The sequence below is a fragment of the Salmo salar genome, chromosome ssa08 (assembly GCF_905237065.1).
Source record: "Salmo salar chromosome ssa08, Ssal_v3.1, whole genome shotgun sequence".
In the NCBI taxonomy this organism is placed as follows: Eukaryota; Metazoa; Chordata; class Actinopteri; order Salmoniformes; family Salmonidae; genus Salmo; species Salmo salar.
Window position 1 is genome coordinate 22,568,494 of NC_059449.1, and position 21,079 is coordinate 22,589,572.

At 46.4% G+C, this 21,079-nt stretch overlaps 1 protein-coding gene and 1 pseudogene across 3 annotated transcripts; both read left to right on the forward strand.

The window, feature by feature from the left end:
• The first annotated feature begins 317 nt into the window (after window positions 1–317).
• LOC123744178 (reticulon-4 receptor-like 2) lies at window positions 318–3,210 on the forward strand (annotated as a pseudogene).
• Window positions 3,211–17,341: 14,131 nt separating this feature from the next.
• On the forward strand, window positions 17,342–20,452 carry LOC123723747 (N-acetylaspartate synthetase). Of its 3 annotated transcripts, XM_045723012.1 has the most exons (4): window positions 17,342–17,582; window positions 17,848–18,094; window positions 18,471–18,635; window positions 19,135–20,452. In XM_045723012.1, exons 2-4 carry the CDS (start codon window positions 17,881–17,883, stop codon window positions 19,527–19,529), a joined length of 774 nt encoding a protein of 257 aa, XP_045578968.1. In that variant the 5' UTR covers window positions 17,342–17,582; window positions 17,848–17,880; the 3' UTR covers window positions 19,530–20,452. The 3 variants fall into 3 exon arrangements, with proteins under 3 accessions (XP_045578968.1, XP_045578967.1, XP_045578970.1); XM_045723011.1 differs by lacking the exon at window positions 17,342–17,582 and having other exon boundaries at window positions 17,778–18,094; XM_045723014.1 differs by lacking the exon at window positions 17,342–17,582 and having other exon boundaries at window positions 17,833–18,094; window positions 18,553–18,635.
• Window positions 20,453–21,079: the final 627 nt, after the last annotated feature.

Here is a 21,079-nt window from a genome sequence, read left to right on the forward strand (position 1 = left end):
ACTAATTAAATCAGCGTGCCAGTTTAAGGCCGAAATGAAAATGTGAAATGTCTGGGGGAGCCCAAGGAGAGGGTTGGGAAAACTTGATTTAAGGGACCTCTTTTGGCTCAAGAGCACCCCCCGGAGGCAAAAGTTATGTATAGTACAATAGATGTTGAGTACACAGTACAGATGTACAGTATAATACAAGTATATACGTAGTAGATGTATTGTGTAGGATATGTGTATGAAGACATTTCGATGTCTCTATATAGAAGACATATATATATATGTACAGTATATAGTAGATATGTGTATAGAAGACTTTAGTACAGTATATGTTGTGTTCCCAAACTCAGCAATGTATCCGTTTCTACACACCAGTCAGTGAATCAGGTAAGTGCCCACTTTGTTTGTTTCACGTTTCTTTTCTTTTTCTCGTAATTCATCAAACGCTTAGTTCCCATCTATACCCAAACTAATTGTTGATTAGCCATTTTAAAAAGAAAAAAGGCTAACTGTCATAGTCATGTATATGTCTCACATCCGCTAATTGTTTAGCCAATCAGCATCCATATCCAACTAGTTTATAATACTATATTGATGTGTGTCAAACATATGTACCCAAAAGAACACAGGACCCAGGTTTGAGGTGAGCATGAGTTTATTGGTCGGTAGTGATCTCCTCCTCTCTCACCACTGCTGTCTATTGCTGTTGTGGTGCTGGTGAACCCAAATCTATATATATCTTATATACAACCTGCTAACCGTTATTACACTATAATCCTCTCGTGTTACGGTGATACTTAGCACAATCTCACGTTGATGTTACGGCGTTGACATACGATTCGCCTCTCGTGGGACTGATACCCTGTTGTGTTATCAGCAAGGGTGTCTGGGGAAGTCCAGTACGGAGTTACTATGTTTGAAGTAGGCTTAAATTTTGGATCCGCGAATGTTTTAAACAATTTCAATATGATACATTTTAGGTATTCAGATTAGACAAAGGCTTTGCATAAAGTATTTAGCATCAACTGAAGGTAGCAATGTGGTTTTAGTGCGGCTTGGTTGAGTGTCTGCGTCAACGGTTTCAGCACCGTTGTTCCTGACACTCCAAAGTTATCTTTTCATTCCTCATACCTCCATATTCAAACTTTGTGACAATTTAAACTGATATTGGGGATAAAAAAGTATTGCTGCATCCATAACTATTTTGGTACATAACCAACACTTTGATTTGTGATCTGAGATTTACTGATCAGCTGTATTGAGATTCAACTGCCACATTTCAGCAGCAGTTTTGCCATCCAAGGAGCCACCACCAAACAGTTTCAGAACCACAGCTATCGGACAGCTCTCGCTTGCTTCGCCTTCCCACCTCATCTAGACTCCCTTCTCCCTCTTCCTCTCTCTCCCAGGCGGCCTCTCCCTGTGGCTGGTGGTGTGGTTGAGTCCTCGGCAAGCCCGGTCCGTCGGCGGCGTATGCATCTGTGCGTGTGCTGCAACACTCCCATACCGTAGCTGCCAGGCCAAACTACCTCCGTGCCCGTTGGCGTGCCCTACGACTCGCAGCGCGTGTTCCCACCCAGAACAACCGAATTACGGAGCTCAGAGTCATCTTTCGGCTTCGGGACTCAGGTAAGAGACTATTATAGAGTGTTTAAATGAGACATGGTGTGTGTTTGAGTGTGTGATTCTTTTGACTTCTCTCTCTCTCTTTATAACTCTCTCTGCCTCTGTGAAATTCGCTCCAAACCCTTGTTTTTCTTTTGAGTTTGAGTCCAGAGTCTGCACCACAATATACCATAGAATAATACCTGACCCTAGAATACACATTGTTATTCACACTCTCCCTCCCTCCCTCCCCTCCCTCCCTCCCTCCCTCCTCCCTCCCTCCCTCCCTCCCTCCCTCCTCCCTCCCTCCCTCCCTCCCTCCCTCCCTCCCTCCCTCCCTCCCTATAGGTCTTGTGGCTGTTCTCCAACAACATCACGTGGATTGAGGCTGGCTCCTTCAGTGAGCTGAGGATCTAGAGGAGCTGACCTGAGACACACTCTCACCTGCGCAGGCTGGAAGGAGGGCGCCTTCAGGGGGAGCTGAAAACTCCAGAGTCTCCACATGCACCGCTGCAAGCTTACTTCCTGTGTGACCTGTTCCACAAGCTGCTTCACAGCCTGCAAGTTCCTCTACCTGCAGGTAGGGGCAGGCGGCTCCCCACATATTCACGCACACATGGGCACATATGTATACACACACAACCCGCATACACACACACTACAGGGAAATCCATAGCTGTAGAAAATTACATAATTTTATATCATCACAATCACAATTACATCATGTTGTCCATGATTCAAATCATGCTGCATCGAGGGTGATGTTTGAATAATAGTGGAAGGTGTAAATGTTTCTCACCTCACCACTATTGAAATGTTGACCATCATCACCTGACCCCACCTGACCACTTCCTCTTCCTGTTTCCTGTTTCGTCCTTGTAGGAGAACCAGCTCCACTTCCTCAGGATGACCTCTTCTCTGACCTCATCAACCTGAGCCAGCTCTTCTTGCATGAAACCTATCCGTACTCTGTCGAAAACGTGTTCCGTGGCCTGGTCAACAGGCCCGCCTTCTTCCTCCCACGACAATCGTGTGCGCCAGGTTAACTTGCCGGGCTTTCCGCGACCCTCGGACGCCTCACCATGCTCTTCTGTTCAACAGCTCATTGGCTGAGCTCCCGGCCAGGCTCTCCGTGACACCCAGGGCATCAGTTTCCTCCGTCTCAGCAGGAACCTGGTCCTGTGGCTGCGAGGCCCTCCCCTGTGGGAGTGGTTCGTCGCTCTCATGCGTCCGAGCTGTTGTGTTCCTCCCGTCCCCACGCTTGCGGGATGACCTCCCTTCCTCCATTGAGATGACTTAAGCCCTCTCCCTCTCCACCCGGCACTGCGGCTCCACCACAGGACCTTCAGCACCAAAGACAAGATGGTGGTTCTCCAGCTTCCTAAGCCCCAGTCCCAACGAGGCAGTGTTCGAGAAGCCTCCGAGACCATCAAGGCCTTCCCGTTCCCCCAAGGAAAGGAACAGCCCACCCTTCGTGACCTCCACCAATGTCAGAAGTACGAGGCTCGTAGAGAAGGGCCAACACTACCCAACTCGTCTGAGAAGTACTGGGCGAACTATAGGAGCCGAGGACGCGCCCGGCACCAGCTGCGATGCTTGAGCTCAGTGTCCGCCTGACTTCCGATGGCCTCCTCTCCCAACTCCTCCTCCACGTCATCACTCTCTCTCACTCCTCCTCGCCCTCTCGCTACTCGCCGTCTCCATCAATCTACACCTCATATTTGGCTGAATCCACTTTAAGTACCCACTTCCCGTTCTGTCTTCGCCCGGGCCCTCTCAGGGCATGGGGAACCCCTTGTTAAAGACTCTGTACCTCCCTAGTTAACCCTCTGATGTCCTGCTGGATAGCTTCTATCTCTGTCAGTAGTACAAGACAGCAGGGGATACAAAGAGTTTGAATTATTACTTCTAACTTAATGCAGGGGTTAAACAACAATGGCTGACATACATAGTACACTATTGTACATAGTACAATATAGTACAGTACAGTAGTCAGCCAAGGCTGTTACCACAACAGGTGCATCTCACCTGTCTGGTTCGGTTGTTAGCAGCGCCTGCAATCAGGGGTCAGTGTGGTCACCTATAGCAGCTCTACAGCTAATACCAGTGCTACTGACTGTGCGATGCTGTAACTGTTGTCACTTGGAGGGAATATTACTGACTACAAGTTGCTTTACAACTATTATATGCATGTTGCTACTACTATACTATTACGAATACGTCTGCTACTACAAGTGCTATGATTACAGTTACAACAGTAACTACATTTCTTCTGTTGTATTAACTCTGACAAGCTGTACTGTAAATAGGTCGGTGTACTTGATGGTGCAGAGCAGTTGGGATATCTTTCTTATATGTTGTCTACCATGATCCTACTTTATAATATTACATTTTGAAAATAGCTAAGGAGAGAGAGAGAAAGAAGGGATATGAATGAACATCCCATAACATACGAGGAAGGTGAGAGAGGATATGTAGAGAGATAGGTAAAGGTAGAACCAGAAAGACACAGAGAGAGGATATGTAGAGATAGGTAAAGGTAGAATCAGAAACTGGAGGGTATGTAGAATATGTAAAGGTAGAACCAGAAAGACACAGAGAGGATATGTAGAGAGATATGTAAAGGTAAAGAGACAGAAGAAAGACACAGAGAGAGGATATGTAGAGAGAGATATGTAAAGGTAGAGAGACAGAAAGGCAGAGGTGATGAGTTAAAAGTTGCAAGGAAGAGCTAGAGGACAGAGAGAAGGTGGAAGAGAAGAAAGTGCAACAGGAAGGACAGAGAGCGTGAGGGGGGGGGGGTTGTCAGAGATTCTCAATAATAAAAGAAAACGGAAGAGAGGCAAGGACAGGGCAGCAATATAAATAAAGCAAAGGAATGTAGACACGTATCAAAGAGAGAGATAGAGAAGGTACAGTGCGGGCCCTTGACCATGAGATACTAATACAACAGCAATCACTTCAGGTATTCAAGTTCAGTCTTTGTATAACTTCATGTCCTTGGCAATATACATCATCACCAATACAAAGCCACAGGGGAAGGATGCTTCCTTTCTGGCAGTGTCGAGTCGCTGTTCTGATTAGCTATCGCCGTTTGTTGTTTGTATTGATATCATTGGCCGGAATGTGTGATGTGACCAGTGAATGACCAGTAGCTGAGAGATAAACGGAGCTATTGAGATTCTGAATAATGTTTGTGAGACTTTTTTGCTGAGGGCAGCTGTTGTATTTCAAACTGATTTTACTTGATCAATAATTGATCTTTAAGTTCTTTATTCCCTCTTTGGAATGCTCACTCACTTCTTTGGAAGGTGAAAGTAGTGCACTACTTTTGACACTGCACTACATAAGGGAACAAGGGAGCCATTTCAGGGTGAGTTAATACTGCTAATAGTCAGTCCTTTAGCCAAACAACTTGATATATAAACAAACAAAATTAAATGTTTTCAGCCCCCCAATACTGTCTACCATACCCACCCCAAAATATCTCCAGTCCTATTCCCAGCCCACAGCGCATCACCATGCCCACACAATATCTCGGTCATTACCCCCATTTGCCCCAATACCATCTACCATACCCACCCCAATATCTCCAGTCTAATACCCAGCCCCCCCAATACCGTCTACCATACCCACCCCAATACAGTCTAATACCCAACCCCCAATACCGTCTACCATACCCACCCCAATATCTCAGTCTAATACCCGCCCCCAATACCGCCTACCATCCCCACCCAATATCTCCAGTCTAATACCCAGCCCCCAATACCATCTACCATACCCACCCCAATATTATCTCCAGTCTAATACCCACCCCCAATGCCATCTACAATACCCACTTTAATATCTCCAGTTTAATACCCAGCCCCCAATATCATCTACCATACCCACCCCAATATCTCCAGTCTAATACCAGCCCCAATACCTCTACCATACCCACCCCAATATCTCACACCCCCCATCTACATAATCCTTAAAAATCAACTTATCAACTCCAAAAATCAACTTAGTTCAACTCCCAGAAGAATCAACTTAGTTCTATCTCAGAAGAATCAACTTAGTTCAACTCAGAAGAATCAACCAGTAACTGATCTGCATAGAACCCACGAAGAGATCACAAAGTGGAACTGAAAGAAAGAGACATAGAATGGCACACATGATGACTGACTGACTCCAAACCAATAAGACCGACTAGTGACTGATTAGCCATATTATTATTCTATAAAGCTGAGCTTATAGATCCTGGCATAGAATAGATGGATGAAAAACCTGGCAGTTTTCCAGCAGAAACGGAGAGTTACATTGTGGCTTTACTGAGATTGATCGACAGACGGACAGAACAACAGAGGACCAAATTGTCACTCACAACTTTATTGACTCACAGAGAGACATAATTCCTTACTTGCTGACAAGACAGACAAACTGGCTGACCTACCAGTGATCGGCGGAAACAGTTAAAGACTGAATCTATTCACAGCTGAAGCAGCATCAGAGAAAGGAGGAGGACCTCTAGGAGGTGACCAAAAACAGACTTCCTCTCCTCTTCCTTTCTTCCTCTTTTTCGTTTGTCTGGGTTTCTACAAGGCTTTGTTGGAGGGTGGAGTAGAGGCGTCTAATCATCTATCCTCCCTCCTTCCCCCTCTCTCTCTCTGTGTCTCTCTCTTCCTTTCTTTATCCTACCGGTCTGCTGTTTCTGTAAACACTCCTCCATCCCTCTGAAGAGGGGGAAATTAAAGGAGGGAGCAGAAGAAGAAGGAGAGAGAGAGAAGAAGGGGGAGGAAAGGAGAGAGAGCACTCCTTTTATGAGATGTTTTCAGTAAATTTGAAGAGGGCAAGGACAGGCTGAGATAGGGTATGAGCAGGCCTCTGCACGAACCACCTCTGCATGGTGGAACCTGACATTGTCCCATACAATGACGTAGGTGACCGCTTCACATTGACAGGCCGGCTCAATTTCATTGGGTAACACAATGAGGTGTGCAGCTTTGTAGGATCCAAGTAATGGCCTACGTCCTACCACACCATCTTCAGAGATAGCTGTGCACATGGAGATGTTTCCCCACGTTGTCCAGGCACTTGGACGGTCGCTCATTGGCCGATGAGGTTCCACCCATGGCGCCGAGTTTTTGCCAGGTTGAAGCTCACAAAGATATACTTGTGAGGGTTCACAGCAGCGTCAAGGACCATCACCCTCTAAAAATATATTTTGGTTAGTTATTTTTACAGTATAGTTCCAATATGATAGTGTGAAGTAGCATGTGCATTAATAGTAACAGTAATACAGTATATAGTACTGTACCTGAACATACCCGGCCTGCAGATGTTTCACCCGGTGTTTCATAGATACCTGGTGCCTCTTCAAAAGGCGGGTGATTGTTGGTAGGCTGATGGATGCTACAATGGCTTGTTTTATTTCGGACAGCCGTTATGTCATTCCTGGCCGTCACCATTTCTGTCACGTTCTGACCTTTGTAAGAGGTCATTTTCTATAGTAGATGGGTCAGGGCGTGACAGGGGGTGTTTGGTTGGTTTTCTGGTTTTCTATTTCTATGTTCTAGCTGTTTTTTTTGGGGGGTTGATCTCCAATTGGAGGCAGCTGGTCCTCGTTGCCTCTGATTGGAGATCATATTTAAGTAGGGGGTTTTTCCTTTTGGGTTTGTGGGTTGTTCATTTTGAGTAGTGTGTTTTCCTCTCTGCGTCACGGTTTGTTGTTTTTTGTATTTCAGTATTTGGTGTATTGCAACGTTTCACTATAAATAAAAGATGTGGAACTACAACCATGTTGGTCTGATCATTCTGACAGCCGTGACAGAAATACCCACCACTGCCACTCCTGCTGGTCGGTCACACACGACCCACCACCATGGGGTCTTCTGTCAGTTCTGAGGGTAGAACAGTAAGAATACTGTAACATGTTTTGTGAATTTAGATGCATTACAATATGTAATTTACTGTAATAGTAAAGCATAGTGCATATCCTGTTGTCTTGGTGAAATGTTCATATGATCAAACTGACAGTTGACCTTTTCAGATTAGGGTGAACTAATCTGGCAGCCTCTGCTATGGTAAATTCCCTGTTGTCTGCCTTCCTCTCTCTGATATCCACCTCTTTGACCATTTTGACGGGGTCCATGCCCACCTCTTTGACGGGGCCCATGCCCACCTCTCTGATGGCCCCCAGGAGCTCTTTGGTTTCTTCCTCTCCCTGCTGTCTATCTGCTCCATGTTGAAATAAATATCAAGTGTTCACACCCCCTTTTATATGGTGACCACTATGTGGAATCAATTATCAATACTGACTAGTCATTATGTATGGTTATCATGTATCATACATGTCAATACTGACTAGTCATTATGTATGGTTATCATGTATCATACATGTCATTTAGATGTTTGTACTTTACAAACTCACATTTTATTTCTGTAGTTCTCTAAATCCATATATAGTAGACAAACCAGTTTAAAATCTATAGGTTTACCAAACGGTTCAGTGATTAACCATTAAGTGGAGATGGATTAAGTGATGGTCAAATGTCTTTAAACAAATGAGAAGAGAATCATATGAAAAGTATTGTGAGCATTGCATTGTGAAAGGCAGTTACTTTATATGAAAGGTATTTCTAGATGAAACACTGATTGGGTTTGGTGAAAAAGTTACTGTGATTTTGTGTGCTGTGAGTTTTGTACTGAGAGTTAAGACATTTTACCACATACTTGTAAGTTCTGACGAAGGCCTTGAAGCAGATACGTAAAGCTTAATAAGGGGGCAGTGATGCTAGCAAGAGCAGTTTCTTATTTTTTTTCTCACCACATACTTGTGAAAATAGTACCAAAGCAATAAAAAAAAAGAATATATCAACTAACACATAATACAGTATGTTATAGCAAACTGGTGCCCGACTGCAGAGTAGATGATGTGGCATGGAAGCATGCGTGAGGTCTGAGCAGGGGAACGCCCACCATGATGATTAGCTGTTAAGCTGCTGGTGGGGTTAGAGGTGTGGGCGTGGTTAGAGGCGTGGCTAACCCACAGTACAAGTCGTTTTTAGTAGGCTCTATCTGAATTGACAGTTTGTTTTGAATTAACCGGGAGCCTCTGTCCTACAACCTCTCTACTTCTCCCTTCTCTGACGCTCAAAACATACTGGTTTAGCTGTGTTGTGTGTGTGTGTGTGTGTGTGTGTGCGCGCAATCAACTTCCATATCCTAGCAGGGGTTCATTATTACCATATCTTACAGAGTTTTCTCCATAATATAGGCCAGGGATCATCAACTAGATTCAGCCACGGGGCAATTTCTTCTTGTAGTAGTAGTCAGAGGAACGGAAAAGAATGACAAATAATATGTAGACTGCAAATTGACGCGCAAGAAGCCCAAACAGATGTAATATTTGACTAATACAGCATCATCTCAAACCTTGTTTCCATACGATCACACATATGTCTATTGTGCGTGAGAATGATTTGGAACAGATTTACAAAATTAAAATGACTTGTAGCTGATTTGCTGGTGTTTTTACAGTCTTTAATGCCCCCCCCCCCACCCTAAAAATTGGGATTCAGAAAACTTGGGGGCCAAATAAAATCACCCTCGGCCCAAATTCGCTTGGAGAACCCTGATATAGGCCTTCTCCACTCTATAGAGGCTGTGTACTAAATGCACAACCCTATGGGCCCTGATCAAAAGTAATGCACTACATAGGAAATAGGGTTATATTTGGGACAGAGATAGAGTCATCTCTATAACGAGGTAGGGACCAAATAGGGTGTAGGTAGGGCTGCTGTCATCTATCCGGGGGGGAGTCTGTCTCAGAGCTGTGACGAGCTACTGGTAACACTAAACACAGACTGACTGGAGGGAGGGCGAGGATAGGGATGGAGAGAGAGAGAGAGGGAGGGAGGGAGGTAGAGGGATGAAGAGAGAGAGAGAAAAGCGAGAAAGAGGGAGATTGATGGAGAGGGAGGGAGGGAGGGGAGGGAGGGAGGGAGGGAGGGGAGGAGGGGGAGAGGAGGGATGAAGGGAGGGACGGAGGGAGGGAGAGGGATGAAGAGAGAGAGAGAGAAAGCGAGAGAGGGAGATTGATGGAGAGAGAGAGAGAGAGAGGAGGGAGGGAGGGAGGTAGAGGGGATGGAGAGAGAGAGTTAGGAGGGAGGGATGAAGGGAGGGAGGGATGAAGGGAGGGAGGTGAGTAAAGGGTTGATGGAGTGAGGATGGCAGGCAGATAAGGCAGAGGAGAGGAAAGGGGAGTGGAGTAGGGGAAGGTTGAAAGAGGAAAGGAAAGGGGAATGATAGTGCTCTGATGCGTCAATCTGACACTCCTCAGCGCAGTCACGTCATTGGCTGATCAAACGATGCGTTTACCCAAACACCCACGTTATTCTAAGTTGCTGTTTTTTGACAGCAGTGAAGTCTGACAGCTTTTCCATGTGTGGGTAAGAATGAACAGATATGAATGACAAGCCAACAGTTCTCTCCTCTTTCTTCTGTCTGTCTGTCTGTCTGTTTGTCTGTCTGCCCTCCTCCTCCTTCTCCTTCTGTCTCTGTCTGTCTCCCCTACTCCTTCTGTTTGTCTGTCTCCCCTCCTCCTCTGTCTGTCTATCTTTGATGGATGTGTCCCAAATGGCACCCTATTCCCTATATAGTGCATTACGGGCTCTGGACAAAAGAAGTGCACTATATAGGGAATAGGGTGCCACATGTTTTCTTATAACCCCACCTGCTTCCATCTATCTACAGGTCTCTTTTTTTCTCTCCTTCACTTCCCCCTGTTTCTCTCTCTTTCTCTCTCTCCATCACTCTATTCTCAGACACAGGATGTCAAGTTTCTAGTCCTACCATCTACATTTCCCTGTCTCTCTATTTCTGTACCCCTCTATCTTACTTCATCTGCCCTGCTCTCTGTGTTCCCCCTCTTTTCTCTCGGTCATCTCTCTATTCTCAGACACAAGCTGTCAGGTTTCTAGTCATAACATCTCTCTGTATCCCCCTCTCTCTCTCTCCACCCTTTCTCACCCATCCCCTTCCCCCTCTCTCTCTCTCTCTCTCTCTCTCTCTCTCTCCACCCTTTCTCACCCATCCCCTTCCCCCGCCCTCTCTCTCTCCATCCTTTCTCTCCCATCCCCTTCCCCCCTCTCTCGCTCCACCCTTTCTCTCCCATCCCCTTCCCCCTCTCTCTCTCTCCACCCTTTCTCTCCCATCCCCTTCCCCCCTCTCTCTCTCTCTCTCTCTCCACCCTTTCTCTCCCATCCCCTTCCCCCTCTCTCTCTCTCTCTCTCTCCACCCTTTCTCTCCCATCCCCTTCCCCCCCTCTCTCTCTCCACCCTTTCTCTCCCATCCCCTTCCCCCTCTCTCTCTCCACCCTTTCTCTCCCATCCCCTTCCCCCCTCTCTCTCTCTCTCTCTCCACCCTTTCTCTCCCATCCCCTTCCCCCCCTCTCTCTCTCCACCCTTTCTCTCCCATCCCCTTCCCCCTCTCTCTCTCTCCCCCCATTTCTCTCCCATCCCCTTCCCCCTCTCTCTCTCCACCCTTTCTCTCCCATCCCCTTCCCCCCCTCTCTCTCCATCCTTTCTCTCCCATCCCCTTCCCCCCTCTCTCTCTCCATCCTTTCTCTCCCATCCCCTTCCCCCTCTCTCTCTCCACCCTTTCTCTCCCATCCCCTTCCCCCCTCTCTCTCCATCCTTTCTCTCCCATCCCCTTCCCCCCCTCTCTCTCCATCCTTTCTCTCCCATCCCCTTCCCCCCTCTCTCTCTCTCTCCACCCTTTCTCTCCCATCCCCTTCCCCCCTCTCTCTCTCTCTCTCTCCACCCTTTCTCTCCCATCCCCCTTCCCCCCTCTCTCTCTCTCTCTCTCTCTCTCTCTCTCTCTCACCCTTTCTCTCCCATCCCCTTCCCCCCTCTCTCTCCACCCTTTCTCTCCCATCCCCTTCCCCCTCTCTCTCTCCACCCTTTCTCTCCCATCCCCTTCCCCCCTCTCTCTCTCCACCCTTTCTCTCCCATCCCCTTCCACCCTTTCTCTCTCCCATCCCTCTCTCCCATCCCTCTCTCTCTCTCTCTCTCTCTCTCTCTCTGACACAAGATGTCCTATTCTAATCATAACATCTCCTGTTCCCCTCCTCTCTCTGCCCCCCTCTATCCCTCTCTGCCCCCTCTATCCCTCCCCTCTCTCTCTGCCCCCTCGATCCCCCCCTCTCTCCTCTCCCACTCTCTGCTCCCCTCTATCCCTCTCCTCTCGCTCTGCCCCCTCTCCCCATCTCTCTCTGCCCCCTCAATCCCCCCTCCTCTCTCCTCTCCCTCTCTCTGCCCCCCTCTATCCCTCTCCTCTCTCTCTGCCCCCTCTATCCCTCTCCTCTCTCTCTGCCCCCCTCTATCCCTCTCCCCTCTCTCTGCCCCCCCTCTATCCCTCTCCCCTCTCTCTGCCCCCTCTATCCCTCTCCCCTCTCTCTGCCCCCTCTCTCCCTCTCCTCTCTCTCTGCCCCCTCTCTCTCTCTCTTCTCTCTCTGCCCCCTCTATCCCTCTCCTCTCTCTCTGCCCCCCTATCCCTCTCCCCCCTCTCTCTCTGCCCCCCCTCTCTCTCTCTTCTCTCTCTGCCCCTCCTCTCTCTCTTCTCTCTCTGCCCCCTCCCTCCCTCTCCTCTCTCTCTGCCCCCTCTCTCTCTCTCTTCTCTCTCTGCCCCCCCTCTCCCTCTATCCCTCTCCTCTCTCTCTGCCCCCTCTATCCCTCTCCTCTCTCTCTGCCCCCCCTCTATCCCTCTCCCTCTCTCTCTGCCCCCTCTATCCCTCTCCCCTCTCTCTGCCCCCTCTATCCCTCTCCCCTCTCTCTGCCCCCTCTATCCCTCTCCCCTCTCTCTCTCCATCTTCAGGTTCAATCTGTCCTGTCTGTCGTCTCTGTGACTCAACAACGTCACTATGGACAATTACCAGATGCTCTCTTCCATTTTCTCCTCCACCTCCTCATTGCCTCTCTCTCCATCTGTCTCATCCCTCTCTCCCTCCATCCCTTCTTCCAGGCCTGCTGTCCTGTGTGTGTCCCAAACTATATAGGGAATAGAGAGCCATTTGGGATGCAGACCTAGTTTATATATATATTTATTTGTACTCTCTCTCCCCAGTCAGCATGTCATCGTGTCTTCAGGAGAGAAGATGCCAGTGAACATTATCTCTCAGTGTAAATGGATTCTAACTGATCTACCAGTGTGTGTGTGTGTGTGTGTGTGTGTGTGTGTGTGTGTGTGTGTGTGTGTGTGTGTGTGTGTGTGTGTGTGTGTGTGTGTGTGTGTGTGTGTGTGTGTGTGTGTGTGTGTGTGTGAATGCGTGTGTGTGCGTCTGCGTGTATGGTCCACCACTCAGTCATGTGTGTTTTGGCTCCTTCTGGTCTGGTCATGTCCCATGATGCTCTCTGACAGATCTATCTCAAGATATCTGCCTGGTGATGAGTCATCCTAGATTATAGGGCTGCGTCTCAAACCGCACCATATTCCCTTTATATGGTGCACTTTATAGTGAACTATTCTCGAGGAGGGCCCATAGGTCCTGGTCCAAAGTAGTGCACTATAAAGGGAACAGGGTGCCATTTGAGACACAACCTATTACTCCTCTATGCTATCTGTGTGTCGATTAGTTTCTTTAGTTTAGTGACTTTATTGTCCCCATGGGAACATTTGTGTTGCAGTGTCATGTACACCTTTAAAGTGGCACTGAAATACAAAACAAACAATACAACTTTCATAACAGTTACATACCAATAAAAAGAGACTAGCCTGCTGATCTTGCTGGGTCGATAAAAACATTAGCCTGCTGATCTTACTGGGTCGATAAGAACATTAGCCTGCTGATCTTACTGGGTCGATAAGAACATTAGCCTGCTGATCTTACTGGGTCGATAAGAACATTAGCCTGCTGATCTTACTGGGTCGATAAAAACATTAGCCTGCTGATCTTACTGGGTCGATAAGAACATTAGCCTGCTGATCTTACTGGGTCGATAGGAACATTAGCCTGCTGATCTTACTGGGTCGATAAGAACATTAGCCTGCTGATCTTACTGGGTCGATAAGAACATTAGCCTGCTGATCTTACTGGGTCGATAAGAACATTAGCCTGCTGATCTTACTGGGTCGATAGGAACATTAGCCTGCTGATCTTACTGGGTCGATAAGAACATTAGCCTGCTGGCCTTACTGAGTCGATAGAAACATTAGACTGCTGATCTTACTGGGTCGATAGGAACATTAGCCTGCTGGCCTTACTGAGTCGATAGAAACATTAGACTGCTGATCTTACTGGGTCGATAGGAACATTAGCCTGCTGGCCTTACTGAGTCGATAGAAACATTAGACTGCTGATCTTACTGGGTCGATAGGAACATTAGCCTGCTGGCCTTACTGGGTCGATAGGAACATTAGACTGCTGATCTTACTGGGTCGATAGGAACATTAGCCTGCTGGCCTTACTGAGTCGATAGAAACATTAGACTGCTGATCTTACTGGGTCGATAGGAACATTAGCCTGCTGGCCTTACTGAGTCGATAGAAACATTAGACTGCTGATCTTACTGGGTCGATAAGAACATTAGCCTGAGCTATTTAGGAGGATATCACACCTGGCACAAATTATTGTCTAGTTCTGTTTTTCCTGCCGAGGGGTGCCTTATTTTCTCTCCCTCCCTCCAACTTTTTAGGGATACTTTCGGTTACTAGTCCAATGCTCTAACCACTAGGCTATCCTGCCACCCCAAAGAAAAGAAAGAGCATGGGTTTGTCCCAAATGACAACCTATCCCTATAGGGCTTTGGTCAATAGTATGCACCATAGGGAATAGGGTGCCATTTGGGGCGGAGCTGCATGATTTCACGCCAAAGCTTTGGTAATTGTTCCTGTGTTGCCATTTGCCAAACACTAGGGGAACATTGGTGTGTCATGGGCGCAACAACGACAACATATCACGACCATTATTGTGATCAACTAAAACCCCACCAAGTGACCTATTTCATCAAACTTCTAACACTACCCACTGGGCACACACTGGTTGAATCAACGTTGTTTCCATGTAATTTCAATTAAGTTACATTGAACCAATGTGGAATAGACGTTGATTTGATTTGGGTAAGGACAAGTAACCTAGTAGGAAATGCAAGGTTAGAAATATTTGACGATTTGGTCCCTTGCCAAAGCCAACAGTACCATACTTGCGGCATGAATGGGTATCTTATCAGACCTCAGGATAAGACCCGATCCCACAGATCCAGACAGTTCGTACAGGAACAGGGTATCTTATCAGACCTCAGGATAAGACCCAGATCCAGACAGTTGGAATGAACAAAAGTTTATTACAAAAACAGAGGGCAGGCAAACAACAGGTCAAGCATAGGTCAGTAATCCAGGGTAGTGTCACTAGGTACAGAACTGCAGGCAGAACGGTCCAAACAGGGACTAGAGCAAAAACCAGGAGTACAGGGAAAAACGCTGGTAGACTTGATGAACTGACAACAGACAAACAGAAAACACAGGTATAAATGCACAGGGGAAAATGGGGGAAATGGGAGACACCTGGAGGGGGGTGGAGACGAGCACAAGACAGGTGAAACAGGTTAGGGTGTGACAGGCTGTTGTTTACTTCACTGACTGTTGCGCGCTACATCTGACGATGTGGGGGAAATGGAGTCCCTAGAGAAAGCAAGAACAAGATGGTTGTCAGGAGTAGTACAGTATTATCATAAGGAGATGTACTATACTTGGTAAACGGAGGAGGATTGGAGGAAAAAAAGAGAGGGAGAGGAGGTCTAAGAGAGAGAGAGAGGGGAGAAGAGGGTGAGGTTGAGTCAGATATAAATGGGGGAAAAAGCTAGATGGTTTGTTAAAGAAGAGTGGTAGAAAGTGTAAGCAGAGGGAGCTGAAGACAGGAGGAGAAATGGAAGTGAATGAGGGTGAAGTATCGCAGGTGGTAGGTGTGGTGAAGTTATCGGAGATAGAGGAATACACCGAGGGTCAGGATAAAGATGAGTCTGTGACAGTAGGAGTGAAGTTTTTCCATAAAGTGGACTTTTGCCTTTTGGCTTAAACATTTTGTGGTCTCACGGTGGGTGAAAACAGAGTTGGGTAGTGTGGAATCGGTGAGGGTAACCAGAAGTGGTCCAGTGATAATTGTTTGTGTTTCTGTTGGTCAGAGGGAGAAAGTGCTCGGAGTAAAACAAATGGAGGCAAGAAAACGGAATTGTTTCGCTCTCAAGAAAAGGGCACCAATGAAAGTGATAACTGGGGAAGCAGCGATACAGAGTGATAACTGAGGAAGCAGTGATACGGAGTGATAACTGGGGAAGCAGTGATACGGAGTGATAACGGAGTGATAACTGGGGAAGCAGTGATAACGGAGTGATAACGGAGTGATAACTGGGGAAGCAGTGATACGGAGTGATAACGGAGTGATAACTGGGGAAGCAGTGATAACGGAGTGATAACGGAGTGATAAAGGAGTGATAACTGGGGAAGCAGTAAATATAAAAGTTGACCAGCTGAGGGGAAAGATTCCCGGTGTAAGTGATGCTCGTCGTTTGATGCGACGCAGACAGGGTGGCGAGACTCAGACAGGGTGGCGAGACTCAGACAGGGTGGGGAGACTCAGACAGGGTGGGGAGACTCAGACAGGGTGGGGAGACTCAGACAGGGTGGGGAGACTCAGACAGGGTGGGGAGACTCAGACAGGGTGGGGAGACTCAGACAGGGTGGGGAGACTCAGACAGGATGGGGGAAATAGAAGAATCATTGTCTGTTCTTTTGAGTTTTGAAGATGAGTCTTTGCCTTAAAAAGTGATGTTAGGATATACAAGTTATCCTGTACGAGCGTATGTGCTGAATACATTACGATGTTACAGATGTCAAGCTTATGGCCATGTGGCAGCAGTGTGTAGGAGGGAGGTTCCTAGGTGTGAGAAGTGTGCAGAAGGGCATGAGACAAAGGAATGTGTAGCATTGGGGAAAGTAGTGGTATGTGTTAATTGTAGGGGTGCCCATTTTTTTAAATGTATTTAACCTTCATTTAACTAGGCAAGTCAGTTAAGAGCAAATTCTTATTTACAATGACGGCCTACTGGGGAACAGTGGGTTAACTGCCTTGTTCAGGGGCAGAATGACACATTTGGAGAGGCAGGTTGAGGTTTCTAGGGTTAGAGTAGAGCAGAAGTTGTCATATGCTGAGGCAGTGAAGGCAGTAGAGGAAGATGGGTCAAGGGGAAGGAGTGGTGTGAGTAGTAGATCTGTACCAGTACAGAGGGAGGGATCCTGAGAGGAGTGGTGTGAGTAGTAGATCTGTACCAGTACAGAGGGAGGGATCCTGAGAGGAGTGGTGTGAGTAGTAGATCTGTACCAGTACAGAGGGAGGAATCCTGAGAGGAGTGGTGTAGTAGTAGATCTGTACCAGTACAGAGGGAGGGATCCTGAGAGGAGTGGTGTAGTAGTAGATCTGTACCAGTACAGAGGGAGGGATCCTGAGAGGAGTGGTGTGAGTAGTAGATCTGTACCAGTACAGAGGGAGGGATCCTGAGAGGAGTGGTGTAGTAGTAGATCTGTACCAGTACAGAGGGAGGGATCCTGAGAGGAGTGGTGTGAGTAGTAGATCTGTACCAGTACAGAGGGAGGGATCCTGAGAGGAGTGGTGTGAGTAGTAGATCTGTACCAGTTCAGAGGGAGGGATCCTGAGAGGAGTGGTGTGAGTAGTAGATCTGTACCAGTACAGAGGGAGGGATCCTGAGAGGAGTGGTGTAGTAGTAGATCTGTACCAGTACAGAGGGATGGGCCAAAAAGTCATATACGTTTCAGTAAGATTGGATTTTTAGCATTTATAGCAATGGTTATCAACTGTACTGCAGGGATAAGTTGCAGAAAATTTAGTTTGTGGTGGTCGCTGCAGAGAAGTATTTGGGTGTGCGAGACTTGACATCAGAAGAGTTACAGGGTGTGTTAAGTGGTGATGTCCCATCCTTTCAGGGTGATGGCATGAGGTAAGACTAAATAGATTTAAATAGTGGAGTAGGGTGGTAATTTTGTTTTATATCATTTTAAAATGAGTGAGTAGTGTAAGATGATAGGGTATTTAATTTATTACATTTTTATTTTTCATGCAAAGTGTAAGGGAGTTGTACTCCAGTCTAGTATGTGGCGGTAATGCAACTAATTGGATGCCAACCGCCGTTCGATAACCTCATAGAAGAAGAAGAACGTGTGACAGTATTTAACGACTTATGCGAGTCAGTTCACTTTTCCCAGGGAGACACCAACAAAGTTTCTGAGTGAGATAACATGGAAGACAACAACAACGTGACAAGAAAGTACCATCAGAAAGGGACTAATGGATTTAGAACGGACCGTGTGGTTGTGCGTAATTTCGAAAGCGCTGACTATCCGGACGTCGAGCGCATATTCATTGACGGGCTGATGGAGATGGTTCCGGACACCGCGTTTAGAGGGTTAAAACGTCACCCTGAGAGCCTGCTGCTGTACGCCGCTATGACAAGTAAGCGAGATATAGGTCTTATATCAATTTATATATTGACTGTTATTCCATCAATAGGTTACAGTTTTCACTGTTATATGATTGCTTTAGTCTGAGAAAATGTGCTTTTGACAATGGAGAATGTGTTATAAATGTAATAATTTACATTTAGGCTATCTTGACATTTCATCAATACCGTTTGTTATTTGATTGCATTATTTAGTATAATTCTGGGAAATGTGCAGTAGAATGAATAATTTGTGCTCGATTGCGATAGTACCAACTCATTTCCTTCCTGTGACTATTGCGATAGTACCAACTAATTTCCTTCCTGTTACTATTGTATGTCAACATTTTAGATTACTCAATCATCTATTTTTCGCCATGTCTTTTGCAGTTGTTTGTTTTATTGCGACCAAGTCGTTGTTGCTGACTTGTTTGGTGCCTCTCGCTGTCCTGTGCGCACGCTACTACTACAGCAGGAGAGTTGTCCTTGGGTACCTGGAGCGCGCCAAACTCACGGATATGGGCGACATCGAGGGACATTACATGAAAACTCCAGGTAATAGTTTTGGTGGAATAGTTTTTTAAAAATGCATTTGTCATTCGTTTTGTTTGTTTATTTGAGTGTAGTTGGCTTTAGTTTAGTTATATTGTACATAGTTATTTTGTAAAAAAAATGAATATGCACACAAGGTTCAGTGCCTGGTTAAAAGCAAACTTCCAGGGAGGTAAAATAAAACCAGGGCTTCATTCCTGTCTCCATTCTTGAATATAATTACTCATCTAAAATGACATGCTAGTGCCTGTGGATGTGTCACCATGATCCCGCTGACTCCAGGCTCATTTTGGTCAACCCCCATCAATAGAAAATAAAAAGTATAGTAAATCTTTGTCCCCAACAGGATGACCAGTCAGTGATTAGGCTCTTCCAAGAAAAGGATCCATTTAAAGTATAAAAGTCAATAGACAATGACATCAGCTTTTATTAAATGGGAGGATTAGGACATCGTTTGATATAACCCACTATTTCCAAATTCCACCTCCCTTATTTCTCTCAGACTCCTGTCTGTGGGTTGCAGTGCTGGAGGGCAGTGTGGTGGGTGTAGTGGCGGCCCGTGCCCTGCGGGGGGAAGCTGGCACTGTGGAGCTGCATCGCATGTCGGTGGACAGGCCCTGTCGGCACCGCGGGGTTGGCTTTGCCCTCGGGCGGAAGGTTCTACAATTTGCAGCGGACCGTGGCTACCTCTCTGTCGTCTTGGGAACCACGGCCTACTCGCCGGCTGCTCACCGGCTATACCAGACTCTGGGGTTCCGATGCGTCGGTGTCACCAAGGGATACGCCACTCCTGGCGTGAGCCGGTCGGTTCTGGAACAGCTCTTCTACCGGGTCAGTCATCACCACTACCGGATGGACATGACCGTTCACAAGACTAACACTCACAGCCAACACTGAGCACAGAACAGTGATGGAGCATAGCACAGAACAGTGATGGAGCACAGCACAGAACAGTGATGGAGCACAGCACAGAACAGTGATGGAGCACAGCACAGAACAGTGATGGAGCACAGCACAGAACAGTGATGGAGCACAGCACGGAAGTGATGGAGCACAGTAATAAAGTACAACACGGAACAGTGATGGAGCCCAGCACACGGAACAGTGATGGAGCCCAGCACAGTAATAAAGCACAGCACGGAACAGGGATGGAGCACGGAACAGGGATGGAGCACGGAACAGGGATGGAGTACAACACACGAGTGCACATGCAGGCAAATGCACGCCACACACGCAAGCACACACTCTAACCCAACCCCCTGAGACCCTGAGCACCTTGTTTCACCATTTAGTGAATGGAAGAAAATCTCCAGAACGTAATGTATGTAATCACTAGGTTAAAGGTAAAGAATTGTTCGCAAATGTACCGTTTTTCCTTGTGATTTGAAGAGGTTTCTGTTAATTTCCTGTTCAGAGAATTGGTGGGGAAATGGGGTACGTTCGAGTGCATGGTTTATTCAGGGTAACGCTAGTAGCTTATTCCGGGTGACATGCATGTTTATATCCCAGGTTATTGATGCTTAAAGCATAGCAGCATCTCCATTGAAATGTGTGCTGGTATTATTACATATGTTTATCTGAACATGTCTGTATGGTATATCATGTGCTTTGAATGTTAATTGACCAGATGTATAAGGCTTGGGTATTGCTATAAGAAGCCTGTACTCTCATTGTTTGAGGAACAGGACAGGGAACAGGTCGGCATGCTGCTCGGGTTTGTTTGAAATGCTCTATTTGATCATTTCTGTAAATACTTGCACATTTTGCCGGCTATTATCTTCACTTGCAAATAAAAAGTATCACTTTGGGCAAGAAAAATCCATCGACTTCGTCAGCCTCCTCACTGTTAAATTCCTACTGCATGGTCACCTCAAAAGTGGTATTCAAACTTTTTCAGTTTTGAATTTTCCTGCCAGAATTTCTGGGGACCCAATTTTTTGGGGGGGCAATACTTTTCTCACGACCACAACACACCCCAAATCTAATGACACAACCTTCAAATCTGTACATTACAATTTTTACATCAACAAATAACCTTGAATTCATTACATTTTCAAAATCAAAATAAACAAATAAATATATTTACTCAAATTGTATTTTTTTTCCCCAAGTATCTTTCTCAACAGGTCTATTGTCTCATATTTGATTTTGTACTCTGTTTTTGTTCCTAAAAAAATACCACTCAATAGTGTTTCAGACAAAACCAATGTTTCTGCATGAGGTTAACTACATGTTAGCATGAACCGAAGGAGATAGCTAGACACTTTGGGAGGAAACAGTTATCATTTGTCCAAAAGTTGAAATGTTCTGGTCAAGCTCAAGTCACTGAAAGTTCAAGTTATAAAATGCTGCACAGAAGTGTATCATATCCCCCTCTCTCAGAAGCTATAGGGATAAAAGGTATACTTTCATATCCCCCTCTCTCAAAAGCTATAGGGATAAAAGGT

Excerpts from the sequence above, each read along its gene's own strand:
- LOC123723747 (XM_045723012.1), top strand. The coding sequence starts at position 17,881 with ATGGAAGACAACAACAACGTGACAAGAAAGTACCATCAGAAAGGGACT. Across the intron at positions 18,095-18,470 it reads GCTGTACGCCGCTATGACAA|TTGTTTGTTTTATTGCGACC; the intron begins GTAAGCGAGATA and ends TGTCTTTTGCAG. Across the intron at positions 18,636-19,134 it reads ACATTACATGAAAACTCCAG|ACTCCTGTCTGTGGGTTGCA; the intron begins GTAATAGTTTTG and ends TATTTCTCTCAG.